At 40.0% G+C, this 24,792-nt stretch overlaps 1 protein-coding gene and 1 long non-coding RNA gene across 6 annotated transcripts in view; one reads left to right on the top strand and one right to left on the bottom strand.

Annotated features, from left to right (window-relative positions):
• The window catches only part of FHIT (fragile histidine triad diadenosine triphosphatase), a 1,147,690-nt gene that overhangs the window by 82,662 nt on the left and 1,040,236 nt on the right, over positions 1-24,792 (bottom strand). For all 5 annotated transcript variants that reach the window (XM_081820160.1, XM_081820150.1, XM_081820168.1 and 2 more), the window contains one exon: positions 544-689. In XM_081820160.1, the coding sequence (XP_081676286.1) occupies positions 544-689 (146 nt within the window). The remainder of the gene's footprint in view (positions 1-543; positions 690-24,792) is intronic.
• LOC145721596 (uncharacterized) lies at positions 58-20,923 on the top strand. Its single transcript, XR_014145384.1, has 3 exons — positions 58-694; positions 17,156-17,283; positions 19,616-20,923. It is a non-coding gene; the product is annotated as an uncharacterized LOC145721596 (long non-coding RNA).

Here is a 24,792-nt window from a genome sequence, read left to right on the forward strand (position 1 = left end):
GAGGGTGGAGGGGCTGGTGTCTCATTTTCTTCCTGGGAAGCAGGCCACACAGAATATTCCATCAATCCAGCTTCATACCAATCCACAATCAATCACTGGTGCTTGAATTAAAGAGAAAAGGAACCCTCTGAGGGCAAGGCCCCATGTAACTTGCATGTCTCTACTATCCTGAGGTGGAGCAAGGCTAGGCCCATGCAGAGCTCAAGACATATTTACCATGCAATAAAAATGACTTGTCCAGTCCCAGTCCCAGGAAAAGATCTGGAATGTCTTAATGCCCATGAAATCACGTGTCTATTTTTCCCACCTACTTTGTAAACAACGCTGCAGACAGTGTCTCAGCTGACATTCCACAGTCCACCTTGGGGCCAAGGATAGATAGTAGGGCGGTCCTGGATTAGTAACACCTTTTTCTGCTACTATGAAAGACATGAACAACCACAGCTGCCTTACCAGTGAGATGGCAGCTTAAAAGAGAGAGAGAGCCCAACGCTAGGGTGTGAAAAGGAAGAAAAATAACTTCTGAGCTATCTGTACACTCACCTGCATGGAAAATGTGAGAGAAGTTCCTTGGAAATGCTTCTCCACCACCAGCCCAACTCTCTGGGTCGCCTGAAACAAATCCGCCACTTCATCGGGACGCAGGTCTCGGAAGCGTTCCACTGGCCGAAGGGGACACACGAGGACATCTGTGGTGAGTTCTGTTAAGGCACACTTTTGCTTCTTTGGGAAGTATTTTTACCGAGAAGTTTATACCCACAGTACTGAATCCCCTTGGCCCAAGGCCTGAACTCTCAAAGACTAAGGAATAAAAGAACAAATATTTACCAACCACCAAACTCCAGGAAGTTCAAAAAGAGCTTATAAACATGGTTAATTATACTTTGAAGGGAAAGGGATGGCACACTGAAGAAATTCTTTTAAGGGAAAGGGGCATTAATGTTCAGAGAGACTCAAGTGCTGGCTGAAATAATTATGCCAAGAGGCAAAATCTATTCTGGACCATTATCTCCTGACCCCAATTCGAAAGCTCTGTCTTCTCAAGCAGCTAAAGGCACTGGGTTGGAAAAGCAAGCAGAATACCCATGATTAAAATTTTAATTTCAATATCTCTTTACAGAAAAATGTAATGAAAATACTATAGGAGTTATTTTATTTATGTTTAAAAGGAGTGTCGACATTCTGAAAATATACAGTGTCCTTTATTTCTGATAAGAGATGTACCATGGGGTTAAGCAATTTATGACAAGTGTTCCTCAAATTGATTATTAAGAATTCAGGAAGCCAGCTGAAGGTAAATCATTAACTTAAGAAAAAAGGGTTTTTTGTTTTTTTACTTAGGCAAACAAAACCGTCTTAAGGCAAGTCAACATATTTATGATATTGGCCCGAACAAACAAAATCTAGAGGAAAAAAAAGTAAGTTTGATCACATGTTGGTGGCAAATTAATATTCAATGTTACACCATCAATAACATTTCAGTTGTCTGTGTATTTGAACTCCTCATATACGTGTGGCTACATGCATACAATCGGGCAAATATGCATATATATGTATAGTATACACACACACAGATAGATATATTATTTTTTGTTTAGATTTCAGGTACCGGCAGGAGAAAAAAAAGTGCTCTAATGTTCTTTTCTGTTTCCTTCCTTTTTCCCGTTTCTTGTTGTTTTATAAGATCATGCTTTGCCTAAAGCTAAGGAGCTAAGAGGTGTAATAAAACCCCAATTCTATGATTGCTAGTCTCACCAGAATATCAAGCACTGTAGACCATCATACTGGTAGGACACAGAGCCCAAAGGGAAATGCACTGAGCTCAGCTGGGCGGGCCTGATTTCCATAAGAGAAGAAGGAGGGGGGAGAAAGGAAAAACTGATTAATTTTGCTCATAATCAGGAAATTCATGTCAACGGTAAACTAGGAAAAGGAGCATTTGTTTAATCTGAGTTCATTTTTCAAGAGGGGAGAAGGGAAGCCTTCACCCACAGGGCATCAGATACTTAAAAAGATAATTATCCTTCTTTGGCAGGGCTGCTTTATTATCATGGGTCAATGAACCATTTAGAAATGAAGAATTTCCTTTCATTTCCTTTTAGCAGATTGCCAGCTTCCACTCCCACTGAGTTGCCTCTTCTTTGTTAAAAGAGACCTTTTCCCATCATCCTCCTCCCAGCACCTCCTTCTCCTTCCTCCTCCCTCCACCCTCCCTTAGACCCTGACTTCACCAAACCACAGCAAGATGACAACTTTGCAAGCTTCCAGCAATACCCATTAATTGTCATGGTGAGCTATGTCTAAGCACAGCGAACAGGTGGGGAAGGAAGGACATTTTATTTAAACAATGGTTTACTGTCAAAATTGTTAGAACAAATCTGAAATTCTTTGTTTCTGATAACTTTAGTAATATCAGTGACATCTGAAACTTTTTTTTTTGTCCCAATGCCTTAAAAAATATTTTATTATCTGTTCATTCTCCTTGTCTGATGCTAAGGATTGGCTTGACCCAATGTTTAAGGAATCAAAACATTTATGGAAGTGAATCAAAATGGCTGAATCTGTCAGCTATTTCATCCTGTGTACACTGAACCACAGGGTCGTATATCACATACATTTATTATTAATTGAACGTTAATAATACTAATAACAACATGTCACAAAACAGTTGGACAGGCTAAACACATTCTCATTTAGGTGAATATTTTTCACCAGCCCATTTAGGCCACGTTGCCCCAACATGTATATTTCCTGAAATCTAACCCTTTATTAAGAAAACATCTTATCTGCCTGCAACAATGTTTCCATGTGAATGATAAGATGAAATAGGGTTAACTTTTAAAGGTGCTTACTTGGGCAGGTGTTCATGTAGGTAATCATTGTCTTTGTTCTGTTGGGACCCAACAGATGGACAAACAGGCATCTTGACCTGGCAGTGGACACACAGGTAGGCTTCACAGGACTCCATAGTGAGGTAGATGGGTCTGGATTTACACAGGGTGGGGCTCTGGAGCTCCTGGCTACTGTGTGAGTCATCGACCTGACCAACAGCCGACTCATTAGTCTCCCCAGGCCATTCTAGGTACAAAATGGCATCAGGAAGTCAGGACCAACCACCATCCCTCAGTTCCTCTGAAACCAGAGCAGAAAAGAGCCTATGTCCTAAGCCCAACACAGGCTATGTCCCCACTGCTGCCTACCTACTTCCTGAAGCTCCTCTTCCCCCCACCTCTCCGCTATGCACTATACATCTGCCACATTTGCCTTCCTTCTGTTCGTCTAACACATTAAACTCCTTCCCAGACTGGGGGGGCCTTTGTCCCAGCTGTTTGTTCTGCCTACAATTCAATTCCCCATAATCTTCGCATGGCTGCTTCTTTCTTATCATTCCAATTCTAATTCCAATGCTACTCTCTCCAAGGAGCATTCCAGGACCACCAGTTTAAATTGCTACCCAGTTACTCTCTCTTCTATCACCTGACTTCCATCCTGCCAGAGGCCCTGCCACCACCTGGCAGTTTTCTGGGTTGGCTACTACTTACCTGAATGAGAACATCAGCTCCACGAGAGTGAAGACTGGTTCACCCCTGCCCAGAACACCAGACTTAATAAGCATTGCCGCAATGAGCGAATACATTATGAACCAGACCTTCTTGCCAGCTATCTCTGAGTACTAAGACCCTGACAAAATGGAGACAACATCCATTTATTTTCAGCCATCTACACAAGATTGGGAGGGTCTGCAAGATTTTTTTTTTAATTCCAAGAGATCTCTTCCTAATATTTAGCATAATCAGAACCAACGTTGGATGTGAGCTGGAAAAACGTCAACTTGTTTTAACGCAAATTAATTTTCATACGAGCACAAAGGAAACATAATGATGAGGGTAAAATCCTTGTGAAAAACCCCTTTTATGTAATTATAAAAAAAACTACAGAAAGAAGTATCTAGATTATTCAGAGTCTCAGATAAACTATACGTATAAAAACGCTGCTTTATACTTTGACTAGGAATTATAATTCATTTGTTCACTCAGTGAACAGTGAGCACCAGGTAAGTGTGGATGCTGTGCCAGGCTCTGGAAACAGCAAAGGAGAACAGGAAGTTGCTCCTGTTCTTCCAGTCCAGGAGACGGGCACCAAAGTAAGTGACTGCAGTACTCTGGGAGGTACAGAGGGAGGATTAGAGGATACAGAGGCAGAGGGAAGGACCCAATGCAGCCAAACCTGGGACACCTTAGTAAGGCAACTACAGGTGACCTCGAGTTTGATCGAGTACCCCATGGCTCCCGAAATATAAGCAGGTTCACAAAGGATTTAATGCAGGTCAGCAAACATTTTCTGCAACAGGCCAGATGGTCAAATTCAAAGTTTGGTGGGCTGTATGCCTAAGCAGCTATAGACAAGACAAACAACAGTAGGCGTGGCTATATTCCAATAAACCTTTATTTACATAAAGAAGGGGCAAGCCAGATTTGGCCATGGACCTAATAATGTCAATGGTTGGTTTAGAGGAATCACATTAGTAAGAGGTAACTAAAGGAAGTTAGAACTATTTGGGGGCTCCATTCTTTTCCTGAGTTGAGGACCACACTGTTATTTAAATAGCATATTGGACAAACATCATTATGGTATCTTAAAAATTGTCACTTTCTATGGAAAACACCTGAGCATGACAGAGAAATTTCATGAACTTGTGTAGCACTTTTGATGCTTTTAAAGACTAATCACAGTCAGAAAATGTGTTACGGTGATAATACCACATAGATAAATCATGAGTGTTCCTCCCAATCCAACTAAAGGAGTTTCTGCCATCTTTAATTGTAAGAACAAAGCATATGATCTACAAACACATGAGAGCACCAGAACAGTATGTTATTCACAAATCCAACTGAAAATAAAAGCGTTTTCTCAACATAAGTACATAAGCCTTGGAAGAAAACACCATATTGCTTAAAGATGGTGGGTATCATGTGCTACATGATTCTCATAGACAACTCAGGGAAAGCAAATTAATTTTGAAGAATAGCAGACAGCTCTTGTAATTCTACTGCAACTGTTTATATGTCAGTAGTTTTAAGGTAATGTCACAGATGCAGCATAATTTAATTTAGAGATTCTTAGGCATTGTTAATGGGCAAATCCCACATTATACATTGGCTGCTACAACACACTTTCTTTTGAGTCCTCTTTGCTTGAGATTAATACCCCTGAAGAGACTTTTTAGCCAACATGCATGATAACCCTCAAAGAAGTTAATCTACATAATTGAGTTTAATCTATATTTATCCAGGACTCATCATGGGTGAGAACCTGTGAAAGAGAGTATCATATGGGATCTGGTCTCTCTCTCTAATCTAAAGTAGAGAAGTCCATTTAGTAGTAACATTTTTTTTTTAAAAAAAAGAAGAGAAGGGAATAGTTACAGTTTAGTTCCTGTGGTCCACAAAGAGACTCCTCATAGAGGAGGAAAATCAAAGAACACTTCCTAGTGCAGATGAGATTTCAAGTGAATTTTACAAATGGGGGAGTAATTCAACCAGTGGGTCAGCTGACAACACACTCATCCATCCATCCCACCACTAGAGCCTCCTCTCAATCCAGGGCTTGCGCTAGCATTTAGGGCGCCAAGATGAATCCAGCAGAGTAATTGACCTTAAAGGGCTCAACTCTGATGTCCCAAACTGTCATGCAGTATAAACAGATCATCACAACACAGATGAAGACTATTGATAGAAATCAGTACAGAATGTTGTGGGAGCACAGAGGAGGCAGAATCTAACTCTGCCTAGGGGTGTGAGATAAACTTTTCAGTATGGTCTTGCATTTCAATTTTCTAAAATCAGAAACTATTTTTCCAAATTTGGACCAAGATCTGTCCTTGAAAATGGTCTAGCAACTTATGGTTAGCTTTCAAGAAAGTTTTCAGACATTCCTTCTTTGGCCATAATCACTGTTTCATTTACATATGTATTCTCATTTACTTAATCTTTCAAACAAACCCATAAAGTACTATTATAATTCCTATTTTGCAGATGAGGAAATTATAGCTTATAGAAAATGAGAAACTTGTGCAAGACAGCACACTCAACATGAGACTAAAACTAGAATTCTACCCAAGCCTGTGTGATTCCAAGATCCACACCACAATGCTGTGATGTTGCACTTTTTGTACGATTATGACTCAGTCTCTGCCTACCCTCTTATTAAAAGTGTGCCCTGAATTCCCAGTCTGTTGTGGAAGAGAGCCATGGGTTTTATGAAACACAAAGATATTGTACAAAACTGCTAAAGGCTGAGAGACACCTAGCCTTGAATGAAGAAAGCAGTGGAGACACACAACCCCATCATGGGAGGAAGCCTCAGTGCTGGGCAAGAGAAGTAGTAAGTATGTCCTCATCCTAACAGAGAACTGTGAGTAAGGACATCAAGAATAAGAGAACCTCCTTGCACCAAGAGGTTCAGCAGGAGGAAGTATGGAGGGATGTGGAGCCTGCATTTTGGCCCTTTTCCCTCCCTCCCTTTCTCCCTCTCCTTTTCCCTCCATCCTGTCCTTCCTTCCTTCATTTATTCATTTTAACTGAAGTACAGTTGATGCATATCACATCAGTTTCAGGTGTACGACATAGTGATTCCCCAAGTTTATAGTAACGATACGTTCACCACAAATATAGCTACTACCTAGCCCTTTTCCATTTTTGAGGTTGGCTTGCTTCAAGGTACCTGTGGCTCCCCTGGGCTGGTAGACTCTGAAGGAAGCTTAGCTACAACTGTCAAAATCGATGGGTTAGGCTGACAGACATATGGAAAAATCCCGTGGCCTGTTGGACAGTGACTGGGAGTCGCTGACTCTCTCACACCATTATTTTTATGACCAAGGATCACCAGAAACCTGGTAATTCCTTTCCTTTCCCTTTTCCTCCTCACTCACTACCAGCCCAGAAGTGCCTGTCTCTGTCCTTTGGATGTAAACACTTGGGGTGTTTTTGCCACACTGAAGTGATGATGACACAACATGCCAGGCCCTGTGCTGAACTCTGGGTGGCACAAAGCTAACCCAGAACACATACAATGGACAAAAGAAACCAAATGGAATCTTGTACTAGTCAAGCATCTGAAGTCAGTGTGGTAGAGGATTTACAAATATTACCACAAAAGTGCCTCCCATCCCACCTGCCCCTTTGCAAAGTGACTTTGCTTCTCTTCTCATCAAAAATGGAAGTCTGTTTCCTCTCCCCCTGAATTTGGGCTGGCCTTGGGACTCGCCTTGATCAGTGAAATGTGGTAGAAGCTTCACTATGTGACTTCCCAGGGTCAGCCCCGAACAGACTTGACAACTTCTGTTTTTTTGTCCTCTTGGAACACTGAGACCAAAATGCTGGGAAAAGCCCAGGTGGCCTACTGGGGAATGAGAACCACATGGAGGAGAACTAAGGTACCACAGCGGACAGCCAGCACCAACTATTAGAACCTTCCAGTCATAGGAGACTTACTGACTGACTTCCAACTTCTCTGTCAGCTGTCTACTACTGCATTATGACAACAAACACAAACACTGTGGCTTAAAATAACACTACTTTGTTTTCTTGTCCTGATTCTGTGGGTGGTTTTTGTGCTGGTCTCACTTAGGCAACTGCTTTTGGTTGGCAGGTAGGCTTGGGGCTGGGCTCATCTGGGTCCACTGGGCCCCTCACTCCACGTGCCCTTTCATCCCAATCCAGAGGCAGAAACTCTAATGCCTCTGAAGGCTAAGTTCTCCCACATTCTATTGGTCAAAGGAAATGATGGGCCAGCCCAGGTTGAAGGGAGAGAAATAAACTCCATCTCCTGACAGGAGGAGTGGGAAGACCACACTGAAAAGAGGTACAGGCAGGGGAAGTCCTATTGCATTGGGGGTCATCACCATGACAATTGACCACAGGTAGTAAGTGTGAAAAGTTCCGGGGATCTTATAAAAATGACCAGGTGCCCAAGATAGCTTAGATGCCTGCTGAATATATATAGCCACGGCATTTTTGGAGCTGGGACAGGCCTTAAACATCATCCTTCAATTACTATTACATCAATATCTTCCTTGTTGGATGGGAGAAAAATGGGGGAACAGAGTGTTTAATTGATTTGCTCAAAGTCACACAGGTGAACAATTGGAACTGAAACTCAGCTATCTGGCTTCCCAAACCGAAGCTCCTTCCATTACACAGAAGATGACTAAACGTTGCACCTCAGCCACCATGCTCTAGTGCTAAACCTCTGGCAGACATCAATAATCAGCTCCGTACGTAACTCTCTCCGTGAACCACAGAGACTCGGATTCTTTCTCAATCCCGCCCTCGAAGCAGCCATCATCAATCACAGTGGGCACATAACAAGAGACGCAGGGGTCATTTCTGTGGCCTCCTCTCCTGCCTCAAGAACCACACAAACATCTGCAAAGGCCCTGGCAGAGTCAAGAACAAAGTGAAATGCTGCAAAAGCAAGAATCTGCCCAACTACATCAAATGTTCATTATGTTGCTACATTTTTATCCAAAATAAATTGGATAAGTTTAAAATTTGCTCATCATGTATAATAATTGATGATCTAAAAAATAATTTTATATACATTTCCATGACAAATATAAAATATTTAAATATAGAGTCATGACAGAGAAATGGAAATGTACTGATTTAGATGATTAATTAAAGAAGACAGCAGAATATTATTCTCAGAGTTGTTCAGACTTGCTCCCATTTATTTTTCCATATCTGATCTATTCTAGGGGTTCAGGATATAAAAGTCACTAAAATAAATCAAACCATCAAAATATCATTGATTCTGATGAGGCTGATTAGCATGTGCATATATGAATATGGAGGAAGTCAGTATCAAATGACGAAGAATTAGTCATTCTTTGGAACTAATAAAAAAGTAGAGTGCATATTCATCTCCACTGCAGATGAGTACGTAGTTCAATGACAAGCAAGGAACTTTCCAGTTTGTAGTACAGACTTCTGGAGGCCCTGTGTAGTAAGTTATTTGCTCTAACAAGTAATCCTAGCCCTTGCAAATCTTCAAAATGATTCATAATGTCACTTCAAAAACAACAGGATGGACTGTGAGGTATTTTTTAAGAGGAGATTCAATTTATTTGATTTAAATAGCACAGTTACAGAGCTTTGAATCAAAGTAGGTGGCATCTCAAAAAGTAATCTACTATTCACAGTGTAAGCACTTCTGTGAATTTTCTTATCAGAAAGGTAGAAATATCACCCCCCCAAATTAAGCAATACAATTCTGAAGAAGCAGCTTGTCAATTTGGGCCACATCTTTCTTCACTGGATATTAACGCACCCACTGCAGTAACTCAATGATGACATCATGGGATAGTCATCAACCATAAGCATAAATGGCGTGAATATAATTTTAAGCAAATTTGATTTCCACAATAATAAACTCCAGGACAGTGTGATTAAGATAATGATAGTACTCTGCTCGTAACTGGATCTCAGGGCAAGCATCTCTTAAGTATCCATGAAAATTCTCATGTTTTGTCCTGGAAACATACAGTGACTGTGAGTCCTTAGTCATCTGGGGGAAAGGAAGGCAGGTATCCTTCACTAGGCACATCCGCCCTGAGCCAGCCCCCAAACTCCTATACCAATCTGGATGCTCAGAGGTGAGAATCACATTCATAGGGAGAAGTGAACATGTGATGTGGCCTTCAAAGAAAGTAAAATCAAAGAGGAGCCTGCAGCCTGAAAGCACTTTGGTATAGATTCTTTGGTTTAAATTTCACACATTATTCTGTGTATTTTTTAAGGCAAAGGAAATCTTCTATTTATTATCCCAAGAGAAACAGAGTGGGAAAAGCTTACTTGTACTAAATTAAATATGTGGGGAAAGGTGAATAATATCAGAAGGGGAAGGAAAGAACAGAGAACATTTGTTTGCTTCTTGCTATGTTCTAGTGATCATCAGTGACCCTTTGAGGCAGATACTATCACCCCCATTTTTCCACATTCAGAAGTTCCGGCCAACAGAGTGAAACCACATACCCAAGGTCACACAATTATAAAGCGAAAATCTTGGCTAAGGCCATGCGGTAAAATCATCTATGCTGTTTCAATGCTGCCAAGGTCATGAAAGTCTCCATGTACCTATTGCCGTGTTTACTACAGTGGTTCACCCGAACACTGGTTTCATGAGATGTTATCACACATTATACAGGAGAAAAAACATGTGTGGTCAAAGAGGATTAAAAAGCACTGGTTGAAATGAGTAAAACAGGTTTCTCTACAGTGGCACTCATCAGGATATTTAATATGCTAATGTGCATTCTGAAGTTCTCAAAAAGCAGAGATGCTATGCAGCGTTCCTCGTATTTGCTTAACAGTAAAACATTATTATTTTTATTATTATTATTATTACTACTTTGCAGAACGCTGTAAAGGACAAATGTTACAGTGGATGTTCTTTGAGAATCTTGGGCATCATTTACCTCAATATAGAGGTGCCTGCAAAGATTGCTGTTTTTTAAACAAAAAATAAATATCCTGTTAATTCCTATGAGCAAAACAAGAGGGCATTCTGCTAAATGAAATACGCTGAGAAGTTGAGTATTAAAATACATCTAATGGGATATGAAGGTCATTGGTGCTGTTCACCAACTATTTCAGGTTCTTGCCATATCCAGGCACAAGGTAGGATTATACTTCCTGGATCCTTGTGGTTCAATGAAGCTGAAGATGAATTCTGGCCAAGGAATTGTGAGCAGAAGTGACATATGTTGCTTAAGGACTAGAGCCCTGAACTGCAGTGTGAGACCCCAAAGCTCTTTCCTTCTCCACGGCAACCAAAAACATTGGTGGTACAGTCAGACTGGACTGGCATTACAGGTCAGCAGGGGGCTCTGTTCATCATCTGTTCTCAGCGAATAGAGCAAGTCTGTCAAGTAGGTTTCATCTCTTTTGCTAACTCGCAACTAACCTGTAGTAGCTGCTTCGAGCAGTACTTTGAAGAGGATTCTGAGGTTTCAATAGGAATCAGGAGGGAAGAATGGAGGGATTTGTTAGTTTGAGCTACCATGAGGGAGGGAAGAATATCCATGTGCATGATCAAGTATCTGCCATTCTTCAATTTGAAAGCAATACAAATATTTCCCCAAGGCTCACATTCCCCCTTTCTCAATGACATGGAAGTCATTTCTAGGTACTGCAATGTCTCTGAATAGCGGTTATGAAAATCTGGTCTTATTGGTATTGTCCTGAAGATACATAGAAGAATAAGGGATTTAAATAATTCTAGTTAGGAGAGTATTAAAAGAGTTACTGTCACTCAAACGTGTCTGTCCATAACGTGCTAACATGGGAGTGGGAACACATCAGATGAAAATGATGTAAAAATGCTCTTAGGTGTTAAGAGCTGGAAGAATATTGCAAAGAGGAAGAATTAAGTACACTTGTCAGCTGGAGGAAATATTTAAGGATCATCCCCAATGAGGAATTTTTTTTTTAAACTTCATATATACTCGCTATGAGAATCACTTCAAAAACTCTATGAGAAGCTTTTTAATTCTAGTAGAGATCAAGAAGTAATGCTAAAGATCTGTAATTCATTGGAGATCTGCTGGAAAACCACAGGCAAGATAAGTAATTTAGTAGCACTTGACCATGTACGCTTCTATTCTACCAGCATGTGAATGAGGACAGAGCACCTGGAGTGTCTACTTCTACAGGGTGGCCAGACTGGGACCCAAAAGCCCATACAGTGAGGGTCCTGCCAACACAAGCTCCACTAGGTCCTAAAAAGCATGGATTCCATTTCTGGTTGGCTAATGCCATTCAAGAGCCACTGGAAAAGTCCAATTTCCTTCAGATCTCCAGTACAGTTGGACAAGCCAATGAAGCAACCCACACATCACAGTTCAGATACTATGGATGGCAAAGAGCACCCAAATATAAATATGGAACAGCAGAGACTCTTTAACAGGAGAAAAGAAATAGACCTAAAAGGGAATATTCCACAGGGAGAGCATTCTTAGAAGACAAGAAATACTCCCTAGCAGATAGGCTCACGTGGCATTCCTGGTACCACACACAGTGTAATGCAGAACAGGCCATCAAGAAAGATTTGGTGAAAGAGAAAATGACATGCATGCTCATTCATTTCTTCATCTGGGAAACCATTATTTCACATGAGTAAGTCTTCAAAATGTTTCAGAAATTGTTTCTGAGACCATTGAACAAGACCAGACTCAACTTACTTACACGAAAATAATTAAGGGAAATGCACTTACTACTTAAAAAAAAAAAAATGCTTAGCTCTGAATTCTTAATCAAAAAGAGACCCAGCTAAAGGCAGAGAAAAACTAAACATAAGATACCCTACCCTTCGCACATCAAAGGCAGTGCTTGCATTTTAAATGGGAAACTTGTAGGCCGTTAACTCATTGGAGCTTGGAAAGATCTGAGAATAACATTGTTCTCTGTTCTTTTAAAAACAGTGATGAGATCTTTTTTTTTTTTTTTTGTGACAGATACAGATATTGATAGAAAATTCCTTATTTAAAAAACAGAGAATCTTGGGGCGCCTGGGTGGCTCAGTCGTTAAGCGTCTGCCTTCGGCTCAGGTCATGATCCCGGGGTTCTGGGATCGAGCCCCGCATCGGGCTCCCTGCTCTGCGGGAAGCCTGCTTCTCCCTCTCCCACTCCCCCTGCTTGTGTTCCCTCTCTCGCTGTGTCTCTCTCTGTCAAATAAATAAATAAAATCTTTAAAAAAAAAAAAAAGAGAGAACCTTAATTATGTTAATTAGGTATTCTCAGAATGTGAATTAACCTCCCCCTAACCAAAATAAATAAATAAATAAATTCAGTCCTAAGTTAGCAATCTAAAAGAGATGTGAGAATATTTCATGTTGAAAGGTGTACCCGTGTTTAACGAATGAATTTCTCTGTGAATTACTGAAGGCAGGCCATAAAGCCAAATTTTGGAGAAAAGGGTAGAAACTAAACAATTTTTAGGATGTTGTATGTTTTTCATTTATTCGTTAAGTATGCATTAATTAAGAAAATTAATACTCTTATACTGGAATTGAAACACTGGAATTAAAATTAAAAACTTAATTAAAAAAAAAAAGCCTCCTATATGGTATTGTGTATGGCACTGAGGACAGCATGCACCAGCCATATGCACCGCATCCCCTCCGTCCAAAAGTGTACGTTGTAGAGGGTGAAAAGGCAGGAAACAGATAAAAACGTCATCTATTGTGAAAGAGACAAGGGTCGAGATAAGAAAGCAAAGATGCAGTGACACAAGGGGAAGGACATTCCGAGCCCACACTGCTACACTGGGAGTGAGCTTGGCATGTTGATCTGGAGTGCCAGGAAGGAGGCCTGGCTCTCTACAGCTTTGGGGGGCAGGCTGGACTGATTCTATGTGCATGGGGAAGCCTCTGAAGCATCTCAGGCAGTGGGTAACAGAGATTTATGACAGAATCTGAGTTCTCTTCTAGAAAGAGCACTGTAAATGCTGTATAGAAAAAAAAAAAAAAAGGATTCAATCAAAGTAAGGATAAAAGCTGAAGGCCACTGGAAAGGGCTTTATCAGAGACTAACTGAGAGATTCAAACTAGGCCCAAAGTATGGTGGTGACAGTGTAGATACAGAAAATTTGAGACATATTTCTGAGACAGGAGAAACAGCACTTACTGATGGGGGGTGGGGAATGAGTGGAGGGGGGGTCCAAGAGGACTCCAAGGTTCTGGCCTGAGGAGGTGGGTGGAGAATGGTGTAATTTAGGAGATAAAGGTGGTTGGGGGTTGGGAGGTAAGCAGTGTCTTGTGGCTCACTATTTAGAGACCTTTCCTTCTTGAATTTACAGATTTCCCAAAACCAAGTAACCTGGGGGACCCCAGGGCTTCTAGGAATCTCCTGAAAATGTTGGCAAGATGGGATGGATATGTGTGTGTGTGTGTGTGTGCGCACGCGCACACGCATGTGTATGCACTGTTCTCCTGTGATCTTGAGTTTGCAAAAAATTCTTAGTCTCTGCACTACAACTAAGATAAGAATCACTGATTTGAATTAGAAAAATTATTTGGAATTAGTTCCCAAGAAAATGATTAAAAACAGACTCACGCTTCTATCCATTTTAGCTTAGAATCTAACAGATTTGATGTAGCAAAAGGGTTCGAAGCTGATGCCAAGAAAGAATTCTTGAGACGTCTTTGGTGCCAAAAGGTGGTTTTATTAAAGCACGGGGACAGGACCCGTGGACAGAAGGAGCTGTACTGGGTCATGTGGAGTGGCCCATTATATACTTTCAAATTGGGAGGGGGGTAGAGATAGTGTAAGTCTCTAAGGAATTTGGAAGCAAGGTTTCCAGGACCTTGAGAGGGCTAGCTATTGTTGGGAAAAGGTCATTTATTACTGTCCAATAAAACCTTAGTTATGAGACCCTTCAGATGTATATCGGTAAGTCATATGCTTGGGGGATGACTGTCAACATGTATCTTGGTGGGGGAGATAAAGGAGGTTTCCAAATGAATTTTTATATGTTAAAGTAGACTTAACAGGATCCTGGAGGTCAGGCTAAGATTGTCTTTTGCCTTTAGCAAAGTATTAACATCGAGGCAGCTGAGTGTCTAGAGAAATGTCACTCTGCCTGTTTCAAGGACTTGTCAGCAGGCTATAGGTAGTGGAAATTTAATTTTTCTTCTGCCTTTGTTTCCCACATCAGACCCACTCCTGAAACATGAAAAAAAGAAGTTTATTTTGTGTCTGAGCAATGTGTTCCCAAGGATGAACCATCCACAAAAGACAAACTAAAGATTTTTTTCTATGTGGCATAGCACTAAAATCATTTTAATCTGATTCAGCAGTGAACAATTTAAGACGTGTCTCTTCCAACAAAAGACAGCTGGACACATAAAGATGATTGTGTGATCCATTCAAAATTAAAGAATAGGCTAAATCATTTACAACAATAAAAATGCAGAAAATCCTTCCAGAAAAAAAAAAGGCGTGAAAACTCTAAGTAGCAAGTGATTTCTAAATGTTTCCAAAACAGGAAGCAAAAGACATTTTAATGTCACTCTGGTAGCTTCCAGAATAGAATAAGTTAATCAGGCCGCCTGTAAAAACAAAGAGGCAATTCATTAAAAACAAAAAAATTAAAAAAAATTAAAAAAAAAATTCAGCAAGAAGTGTCAAGAAAGGAGGCTTTTTCAAGATAGTGATTTGTATGCAAATATAGCTCAGCATTTATCACTAAACCTCCAAAGCCTGTAAAGGGACAAAGTTTGTTCTTCCCATCTACTCAAACTCTTCTCCTTATGAAGTCAACTGCCAATGACAAGGAAGGTTGTGACATCTTTAAAACTATAGTAGAAGAAACACCTTCACACATACAGTGTTTCAAACCACAAACTCCTAAGCCACTCTTTCTTCCTCAAATCTCTTAGCCTAGTGTCTTTGTTAATGCTAGGCTAATATTTATAGCTACTTCATTGGTGTGTTACAAGGTTTTTGTTTGTTTGCTTGCTTTTTTGATAAGGGATTTTTAATAGCATATTTCACACCATAAAGTAAAGGCTACTAAGCAAATGGATGCTTAAAAAAAATCAACAGAAATTAATTCCTTTAAGGGCTCCCTCTGGATAGCATGCCCATCTTTGAAACCATAATGTGGAATAGGATTTGAATATTGTTCACTGACACGAGGGTTATTTTCATTTGGAACCAGAACTTCCCTAAGCCACATATGAAACTTCACCCCTATGTTTCCAAGTTCCACTCACCTACCCACCTCCCTTACCTCATATTCTCTCTGTATTTTTCTTCCCCACCATAACTAGCATCACTGGAGGCAGGGGGTAGGGACAGGTTATCTGACCATAGTTTCGTCTTTCACTCCAGTTTGAACTACATGAATTTTCAAAACATAATTGTTAACAATAAAAAAAAAAAGCCTCACAATACAAGAAACAGACACTGAAAACATTTAAAATATCAAAGTGCATTCAGGATTTGCAACTTTTTTTCCAGGCTCTCACTTTCAATGTTGGGTTTAGGCAGTGCAGCACAAGATACGGTTTGCCTAATGTTTAAATTAGAAGACCCAACAATCTCAGAAGAATCTATGAAAATACCAACTTGAACCCAATATTTCTATGTATTTTAATTTTATTTTGTATATAACTGAAAAAAATATTTGAGCATGCTAAGAAAAACAAAGAAATGTGGAAACAGATGTTCTGGCAATTTCATAACAATTTTATATTTACATGTTATTATTCCTCCTGCAGGATCTTAAAATTCACTCCCAATTCCTTATATGCTCAGATATTAAAAACATATCTTTGCTACCTGAAAATATTCTGGCATGGGGAATCAAACATTGGCCCCAATACCTCTCATTACCAATATCACCATCATCACCACCATCTTTGCCATCAAAAAGTAGAAATTGTTTGAATCACCACAATTATTGCTAAAACAGTGTCTCAAATTTCTTTTTTTTTTTTTTTAAAGATTTTATTTATTTATTCATGAGAGACAGAGAGAGAGAGAGAGGCAGAGGGAGAAGCAGGCTCCCAAGGAGCAGGGAGCCCGATGTGGGACTCGATCCCAGGACCCCGGGATCATGACCTGAGCCGAAGGCAGACGCTTAACCATCTGAGCCACCCAGGCGCCCCAGTGTCTCAAATTTCTTATTGATGATAAAATGTTTTTCCAGGAGACTGCGACCTCAAATACTAAGTCAGAGAGATTCCATCATTATTAATGTTTCCATATGGAGAAAAAAACAAAACAAAACAAAAAACCAAGCCTCACCTTGAAAAAAATACTCTTATCTAGAATCTCATCTGGTCCAGCCTAATCTATGAAAAAGAAAAAAAAAATTTAAATTCAGAGGGATTATTATGGATTTTTAATGCTTTGATATCCTTATATCCATAGTAATTTACCTAATATAAATCAATGCCTATAGAACAGTGCTGTCTAGTGGGACTTTCATCATGAGGGAGATTATAGTAGCCACTAGCCCCATGTGGCTACTAAGCACTTGATATGTGGCCAGTGGGACGGAAGGACTGGATTTTAATTGCATTTAATTTTAACTAATTTTAATTTTAAAATTAACAATTACACATCAACTTTATATTTTTATTTACTAGTCTCCTATAGCCAGGAGTCACCAGCAGCTAGTTGCTTCTGCACCAGACAGCCCAGCAGTAAAAGCCACGGGTGTACAACAACAGGGAGTCATGAAAACTGAGGCAAACAGGAAAACACATACCCCAAGGTGGGTGGACACTACTTCCTTGTTTCTTTTTATCAAGAGAAACTGGAAATTGGAGGCTATGTGTAATTCTATATTTAGCTTCCAGCAACGACAGGCAGCCCTCGCTCACCATGGTTCCAATACTCAAAAATGTCAATGACCATGGTTCAGTTAAATAATACCAGTTCCCCAACAATCTAGGTCAATTTCCAGCAACCGTGGTTTGTTAGCTCAGAGGCAATGCATAAAGTACAAATCTGTCACCAGGTCTTCCGTCCACGAACCACCATGTGGATAACAGATGTGCATCCTGACCAGTGACCAACCCCAGCATGTCTTTCAAAGTCTGTCAGGGATGGGTTACCATGCATCTGTCATTGGTCACACAGTGCCAGGAACGAAGGGAGTGGTGCTGCCTCCCGGTCTTCCACTGGTTAAACCCTGGTGACATTTTACGAACACGGACACGCAGAGGAGGGAACCGGCTGAGAAACATGAAAGTGCGACAAAGACCCAAAAAGTGATGATGCGGGAGATGACCTGTGAATCAAACATAAAGGAAGTTACGGGAGGAATAGCTGACTGTGGGAATGTTGGGAATGTGGACCAAGCTGCTGCTCAGACCCTAGACAAGCAGGCAGAGGAACTTAGCTAAGGAAGACGTATCGACAGAAATGCAGGAAGCGGTCATGATGAAAAGAAGGAAGATGTCCCAGGGCAAGGGATGCCAGCAAAACACTTGATGTTTACAAACAAAAACAAAAACAAAAAAAACCTTCATATTTCACCACACTGAAAGCACAAAGGATAAAATGTTGGAAACTGATCCAAACTTAGAAAGGAGTGTGACAATTTGCCAAGGCAGAGAAAAGATGCTCCATCTATAAGTTATACAACCAGAAAAAGCAGGCGAGCGCTGTTCAAACTACTTTTGATAAATGTTTTCCAAAGGAAGAAAAAAAAAAAAACACTTTAATTCTCAGTGTTTCCAGTGTTTTAAATTATCAGTGCACTAAATAGTCTTAGTCCTATTTTTTTTTTCAAACTCCCCTATGTATGTTTAACACACAATAAGAATTGTGTTTTGACAACATTTTTAAAGGTCATGGAGCCATCATAATTTTCCCCATTGATTATTAAGATTGCTTTGCAAGGTTTCAGCTTTCCTGGTCATTTTTTTCAGTCCCAAACTGCTGTACACAGTAAATACTTAAAATTCATGAAAAATACTGTGTAGGGCAAATAAGAGTTACCGCTAATGGGCCACATATTTAAAACCCATGCCAGGAACTAATGTCATACTTGATGTGCATCTCCATAATAGCAGGATAGAGTGGGCTGAAGAAATTCGATGGCTGTAAATGACTTTAAAAAGATCTATTTATTCAATAATCTGATCAGGAAGGGTGAACCTATTGTCACATGCTCCTGAATTCTAACAGACTGTCTGGCAAAAATAAAGTTGACTATTTTTTTTCTCCAAACAGCTAGAGAACTGCATGTTATCGAACGTCCTAACCCCTCAAAGCATCACTAAATCTGGCCACTAAGCATTAAAGTTTCTCCACCAAATGTTCTCTTATACCTAAATAATATGAAGGGAGGTGAATTACATAAGTGACATCAACACCATGCATGTCCCCTATTTAACACGGATGATGAACAACAAGCAACGTTCCTGCCAAAATCCTTGTTTTGAGACAACCAAGGGGATGGATATGTATCTATCCTTCCCCTGACAATGCTCTGCGATAGGCCCTTCCTACAGCACATCCTCTGCTACCAGTCCCAAATGCTCTTTAAAACAGAGTCCACCTCCCCTCGTTCATCCCTCAATCTATAGACCAGCACTTGGAGTCCTGGCTAGGTCTCAGTTCAGATGTCACCTTCTAGGGACCTGTCCACTCCATCTAAAGTAACTCTTCTTCCAGAACTCTTCATATGCTGGTATCCCTCAGAACCTGATTTGAATTCTGAACTAAAGCATTCATTTAGGTTTACTTATTTCCTATCTAGAACGTAAGCTGAAATGAGAGCGAGAGTCAGACATGTGTCCTAATGCCCAGTACGGTTCCTGGACATAATGCATTTGCTAAACACCACATGAATGGTGGCTGTAAGTGACTTTAAAAAGACTCTAAAAGTTTTGAAACAATGCATGTTAAAGTGAATGACTATTTGAATGCATGACTGCTGAAATGGATGACTGATTAATAAATGAATTAGTCTGAAACTATTGCCTTATTTTAATAAGTAGAAAGTAGAAAAAAAAAAAAAAAGAACTGTTCTGCTCCTAACTAATGTTTCACACCCACAAACAGAAAATTCTCTGGGTTGTCTTTCCTTTTCCTAGGTTTTGCCCTCAGACAAATCTGAAGATGAGAATTCTTGCCATGGGTGAGCTCCCCAGGTCCAACCTACCGTTTGCTCAACTACAACATGGAGACGTTTCACTTCACAGCGGCATGTGTGAAAACAGCTTGGGAACTTTTGTTAAGAATAAGCTCAAGATGAGTCGACAGAGAAATGTTGTTTCCACAAAACACATTTTCTCTCAGAATGTGAATGCAAGTCTGGTTTTGAGTTGAGGGAGGCGATTTCTCACTCTGATCTTTGTTGGCAAGGCTGTTCGTGGAGTTTTCTGTCAACATGGGAGCCACCAGGGACCGCCTGTAGCACATTCACAGAAGGGATAAGTATAGATGAGGAAGATCAGACAAAATGGAAATGAGGAAACCAGGGCCAACCTTCAAGCCACAGCACTGCAACGGCTTGTGTGTAGGGAAGAGGAAGATGCTGGCTAACCTGCTAGTGAATGGGAGAATACAAACCAACTAGAAAATGACAGAAAACCGCTCGTAGATGGTGGAACAGAATTTCAGTCCCACACGTGGGCTGAGGAGTGACCCAGATCTGGATTCATATTCCATTTCTGCCACCTTTTAGCTATTTGACACTGGGCTAATCAACTCCTTGAATCTCAGTGACCTCACCTGCAAAATGGGGAGTATCTATTCAGTTTGTATTTCAGGGAAATCAAACAGTTCCAGTGATGGGAAGTTATCTAAAGTATTCCAGTTCTGGGGCGCCTGGATGGCTCAGTCGGTTAAGCACCTGCCGTGGCTCAGGTCATGATCCCAGGGTCCTGGGATGGAGCCCCGCATCAGGAAGCCTGCTTCTCCCTCTCCCTCTGCCCCTCCTCCTGCTTGTGCTCTCTCACTTTGTCAAATAAATAAAATCCTTAAAAAAAAAAAAGTATTCTAAAAGTGAAAGAATTATCAATAGATTGACACAAACCAACATTTTTCAAACCCTAATCAAATAAATGATTCGTGTAAAATTATTAATGGATGATTTAGGATGTAGATCAGGGGCTCTCCACCTGGGGGGTGGTTCACCATGGACACTTAAGGAAAGAAGCACTGTGAGAAGAAAAGGAACACATTAAGATGAATGGGGGGAAAGCTGCCTTTCTGTTTTTACTAACTTCTAACTGACATTCTGCATCTCCTTAAATCACAAATGTAAATAACAAACCACAGTAGTAACAGTGGTACATAGAACTCTGTCATAGGGTAATTCACAGACATTTTAAAAAAAAAATAGTGATAGCTTTATAGCTGTTGTAGACATCTTGAAATATCATTAACTCTACAGTTTCTCACCAATTCTAGGAGTATTAGAAAATTACAGAAGTCATTATACCTCCTACCAATTCTTTTTACTTAATATGTAATAACGTCATGCATATTTCACTACACCACAACTTTGCTCTTTAATATTGAAAAAACTGTTATTCAATAACATTGACTTCCTCTGTGTTTGTTCGCACTTAATTTTCCTCTTTTAAAAACATTATCGGGAGAAGAAAGCTACAGGCTTTACCAACTGCCAAAAGGCCCCACCTCACACAAAAGGTTAAGAGCTCCTGGTGTCAATGAAAGGTCGCTGGGAACTTTAAAATGAGGGGCCAGGGCGTCACTACCTAAATCCACTGATCAATGTCAGGACCCTAAGAGTGGGACATCCAGACATTATACCTCCCTACAAGATGCGATTTGAAGCACATAGCACTGCCAAAAATGCTTATATCTGAAAATAGTCAATCCTTGTGCCACACTGTCTAACAGAACTTTCTGACAGAAACAAAAACATTGATAGAAATGTTTCATGTTTAGGCTATCTAATACATCACCCACTAGCTGTACTTGAAGTGCGGCCAAAGCAAGTGAGTAACTGAATTTCTAATTTTTTTTAAACTTTAATCTCTATTTAAATAGTCACATTTAACTAGTATCTATACTACTAGACAACCCTCCTTAGAGCTAACCTAGGTTTTATAAGACACAGAAGATGGAGAAATAAGTTAAAGAGGATCAAGGGAAAGCAACAGATAAATCCAGATTATAGAACAGTCTTTAAGACAACTGACCCAGTTAAAAAAAAATCAATGTCATAAAAATACTGTACTAAATAAAAGAGTACTAAAATAAATAACCAAATATAATGTGAAGATTTTGTTTGGATCCTGATTCAACCAATCAATGATAAAAAGACATTTTGAAATAATCACAGAAGCTTGAATATTACATTGTATCAGGAAATTACTATTAATTTTGTTAGATATGATCACAGTATTATAGTTATATTAGGAAATTTCTATAGTTGTAAAGATGCATACCAGTGTATGTACGGTGGAGATAAAATCATGTCTAAAAGCAGCCTTAAAATATTTTTAGCAAATACGGAAGTGTATAGATGAAGTAGGTGTGGCAAAATCTAGATATCCATTCAATCTGGTGAAGGTCAAAGGGCATCCTTTAAATTATTTTTGTTACTTCTGAGTATTTTGAAGTAACTCAAAATGATTTTTGGGGTGCCTGGGTGGCTTGGTTGGTTAAGTGTCTGCCTTCGGCTCAGGTCATGATCCCAGGGTCCTGGGATCGAGCCTCGCGTCGGGCTCCCTGCTCGGCGGAGAGCCTGCTTCTCCCTCTCCCTCTGCTCCTCCCCTGCACCCCATTCGTGCTGCTCTTTCTCTCAAATAAATAAATAAAATCTTTTAAAAAGTGACTTTTAAAAGTGATGATGTTCTGCATATAGTGACTGGTACATAATAAGTACTCAATAAACGTTAATTATCAACTATTAGCAACATCGTTATTATTCATGATCCATAAAGCCAAAACTAAGATCAATTAGTAAAAAGTACAAAAGTTAACTTTGGGCTCAATATACAAATAAGCTTTTTCACAGCAAGAGCTCTATGAAAACGGAAACACACTGTCTCCTGAGGTGATGGCGGCCCAGAGATATTCAGAATAACAAAAACCACAGCGACTCACATTTACTGAGCACTTACAATGTGGCAGACATAAGACTAAGCCCTCTTCATATATTCCTTCATTTTAGCTTCCCAAAACAGTGCCATAAGGTAGGTATTCCTGCTATCCCCACTGGAACTGGGCCAGCAGAGATTGATCACTTGGTGAGGATGTTACAGAGAAAGGTCAAGGTGAATGGCTCTTCTAGTTGCCCTTTACCATCCCTGACAACCCTGGACTCTTCTGATTCAATGAATATGTCACTCAAATGAATTGTACAGGCTAGCCAGCTGGCTGGCTCACACAAAGCCAGTGAACAGAGAGCAATTCTCCGTTTTACTTATTGAAAGGTCTTCAAACTTCACCTTTCCCTTTCAAGTGGCAGACTAAAATCCCACAAGAATTTAATTATCTGTAGGCAAGGGGATGATGTGATCGAGAAAATGCTACATTTCAACTACTTCATTTATCCATTTTCAAATTTCCCATAAATTACAGGGAGACATCCTCCCCAGGCTGCCATTTGATCAAGAAATGTCCATGGTATATCTTTGTCAACATGTTTCAGAATATAAATCCAGATTACAAAAACTAAAGTTGGTATAAAGCCTGTCGTCATATATTATATCATTTGGAAGGAAATATTGGTGACCTTATCCAGTATGACTGTTATAACAGTAATAAAATTGAATCTTGGAAGATTACACTTCTGGTCAAAGTAGTAAAATGTGACCTTATTCTATTGAACATTGACATTTATTATATTAATTCACATGTAAAAAACTACATTAAAATGATATTAAAGCCCTGGATAGAAATGGGAATGCTTAAGAACTTCAGAAAAAAGATTTAACTTTACCAACCATTCATAGCATGGAGCCTGTTTGATGCAAATCAAAGTAAATTTCCTTCACCAATCTCTGGTTCAATCCTAACTTTATTATTATTACCATCTCATTCATACAGAATGTATTTTTTTTTTCCTGATGCTTCTTCAAACATTTTATAAACCTTAACTCATTTTCATCATGCTCTGGAGAAAAAGATAACACAGAGCAATGAATACACAAACTTGACGCAGAGGATCAAGCCATCTGCTCACGGCAGAGAGATTCTCTTCACACCAATAAAATCGTACTTAGGGGCACCAGGGTGGCTCAGTCAGTTAAACGTCTGATTCTTGATTACGCTCAGGTCATGATCTCAGGGTCATGAGATGAAGCCCCGCGTCAGGCTCAGTGCTCAGCAAAAAGTCTGCTTAAGATTCTCATTCTTCCTCAGCCACCCCCCACACTCCTCTCAGTCTCTCTCTCTCATATAAATAAAATATTTAAAAACAAATCGTGCTTAGAGTTCATGTCAGCCAGTGCACAAGGTCCTAGAAAGAGTACCAAGGTCCAGAGATGCGCAAAACAGTTAAACAGCTACATGGACTTCACAGAATGGCCACAGAATGTGGAGAAAAGGCATCATTTTGGGTATTTCACCAACAAAGTGCTTTTCATTTTAAATTTTGGGGTTTTGGGATTTGTTTGTTTTTTTTTTTTTGACTGGTCAAGGTTTCACAGGAAGGTCCCTCTCTTAAATATGTTTTGCATCCTTTGGTTTGGGGGTAGAACATGGAATAATGCAATAAATTATGGGTATGGCCCAGACACACTGCAAAGGTCTGTTTTCTCCTAGGCATTTGCCCGAAGTTCCAGACTCACCATGATAGGTCTCCCCTTTTTTCAACCTTGTTTTTCACCACTCCCAGTAACACTTCCAGGCTCCAAACAACAGTAACTTCCTTATATCTCAGTTAATATTGTTTTCTGCTCTGAACATTGTTGCCCTCTCTAATACTAGAATAGGCTGAGTGTTGCTGTGATAACAAGCAGCCCCAACATTTCAGTGGGTTGAACAACAAAGATTTTCTGCTTGCCTGATACTGAATTGATAGCGGGCCAGGAGATCAGCTGTGTGCACCTTTGTCACTAGGCATCCATGCTGACTGAGCGATCACCAGCACAAACATGGCTAGGAGCCATGCGAGGAAGAAAAGAAAACTCTGTGGGTCTTGTACCGTAAGTTAAGTGCTCAGACAAAAAGTGACACCATTCATTGCCATAAATAGCCACGTGGTTCCATCGAACCACAAGCACAGTTCTACCATAAGCCTATATGAAAGGGAACTGAAAATATTTGCCCAACACCGTCAATGACTTCT

The sequence above is a fragment of the Leptonychotes weddellii genome, chromosome 1, assembly GCF_054177405.1.
Source record: "Leptonychotes weddellii isolate Sample4059 chromosome 1, ASM5417740v2, whole genome shotgun sequence".
In the NCBI taxonomy this organism is placed as follows: Eukaryota; Metazoa; Chordata; class Mammalia; order Carnivora; family Phocidae; genus Leptonychotes; species Leptonychotes weddellii.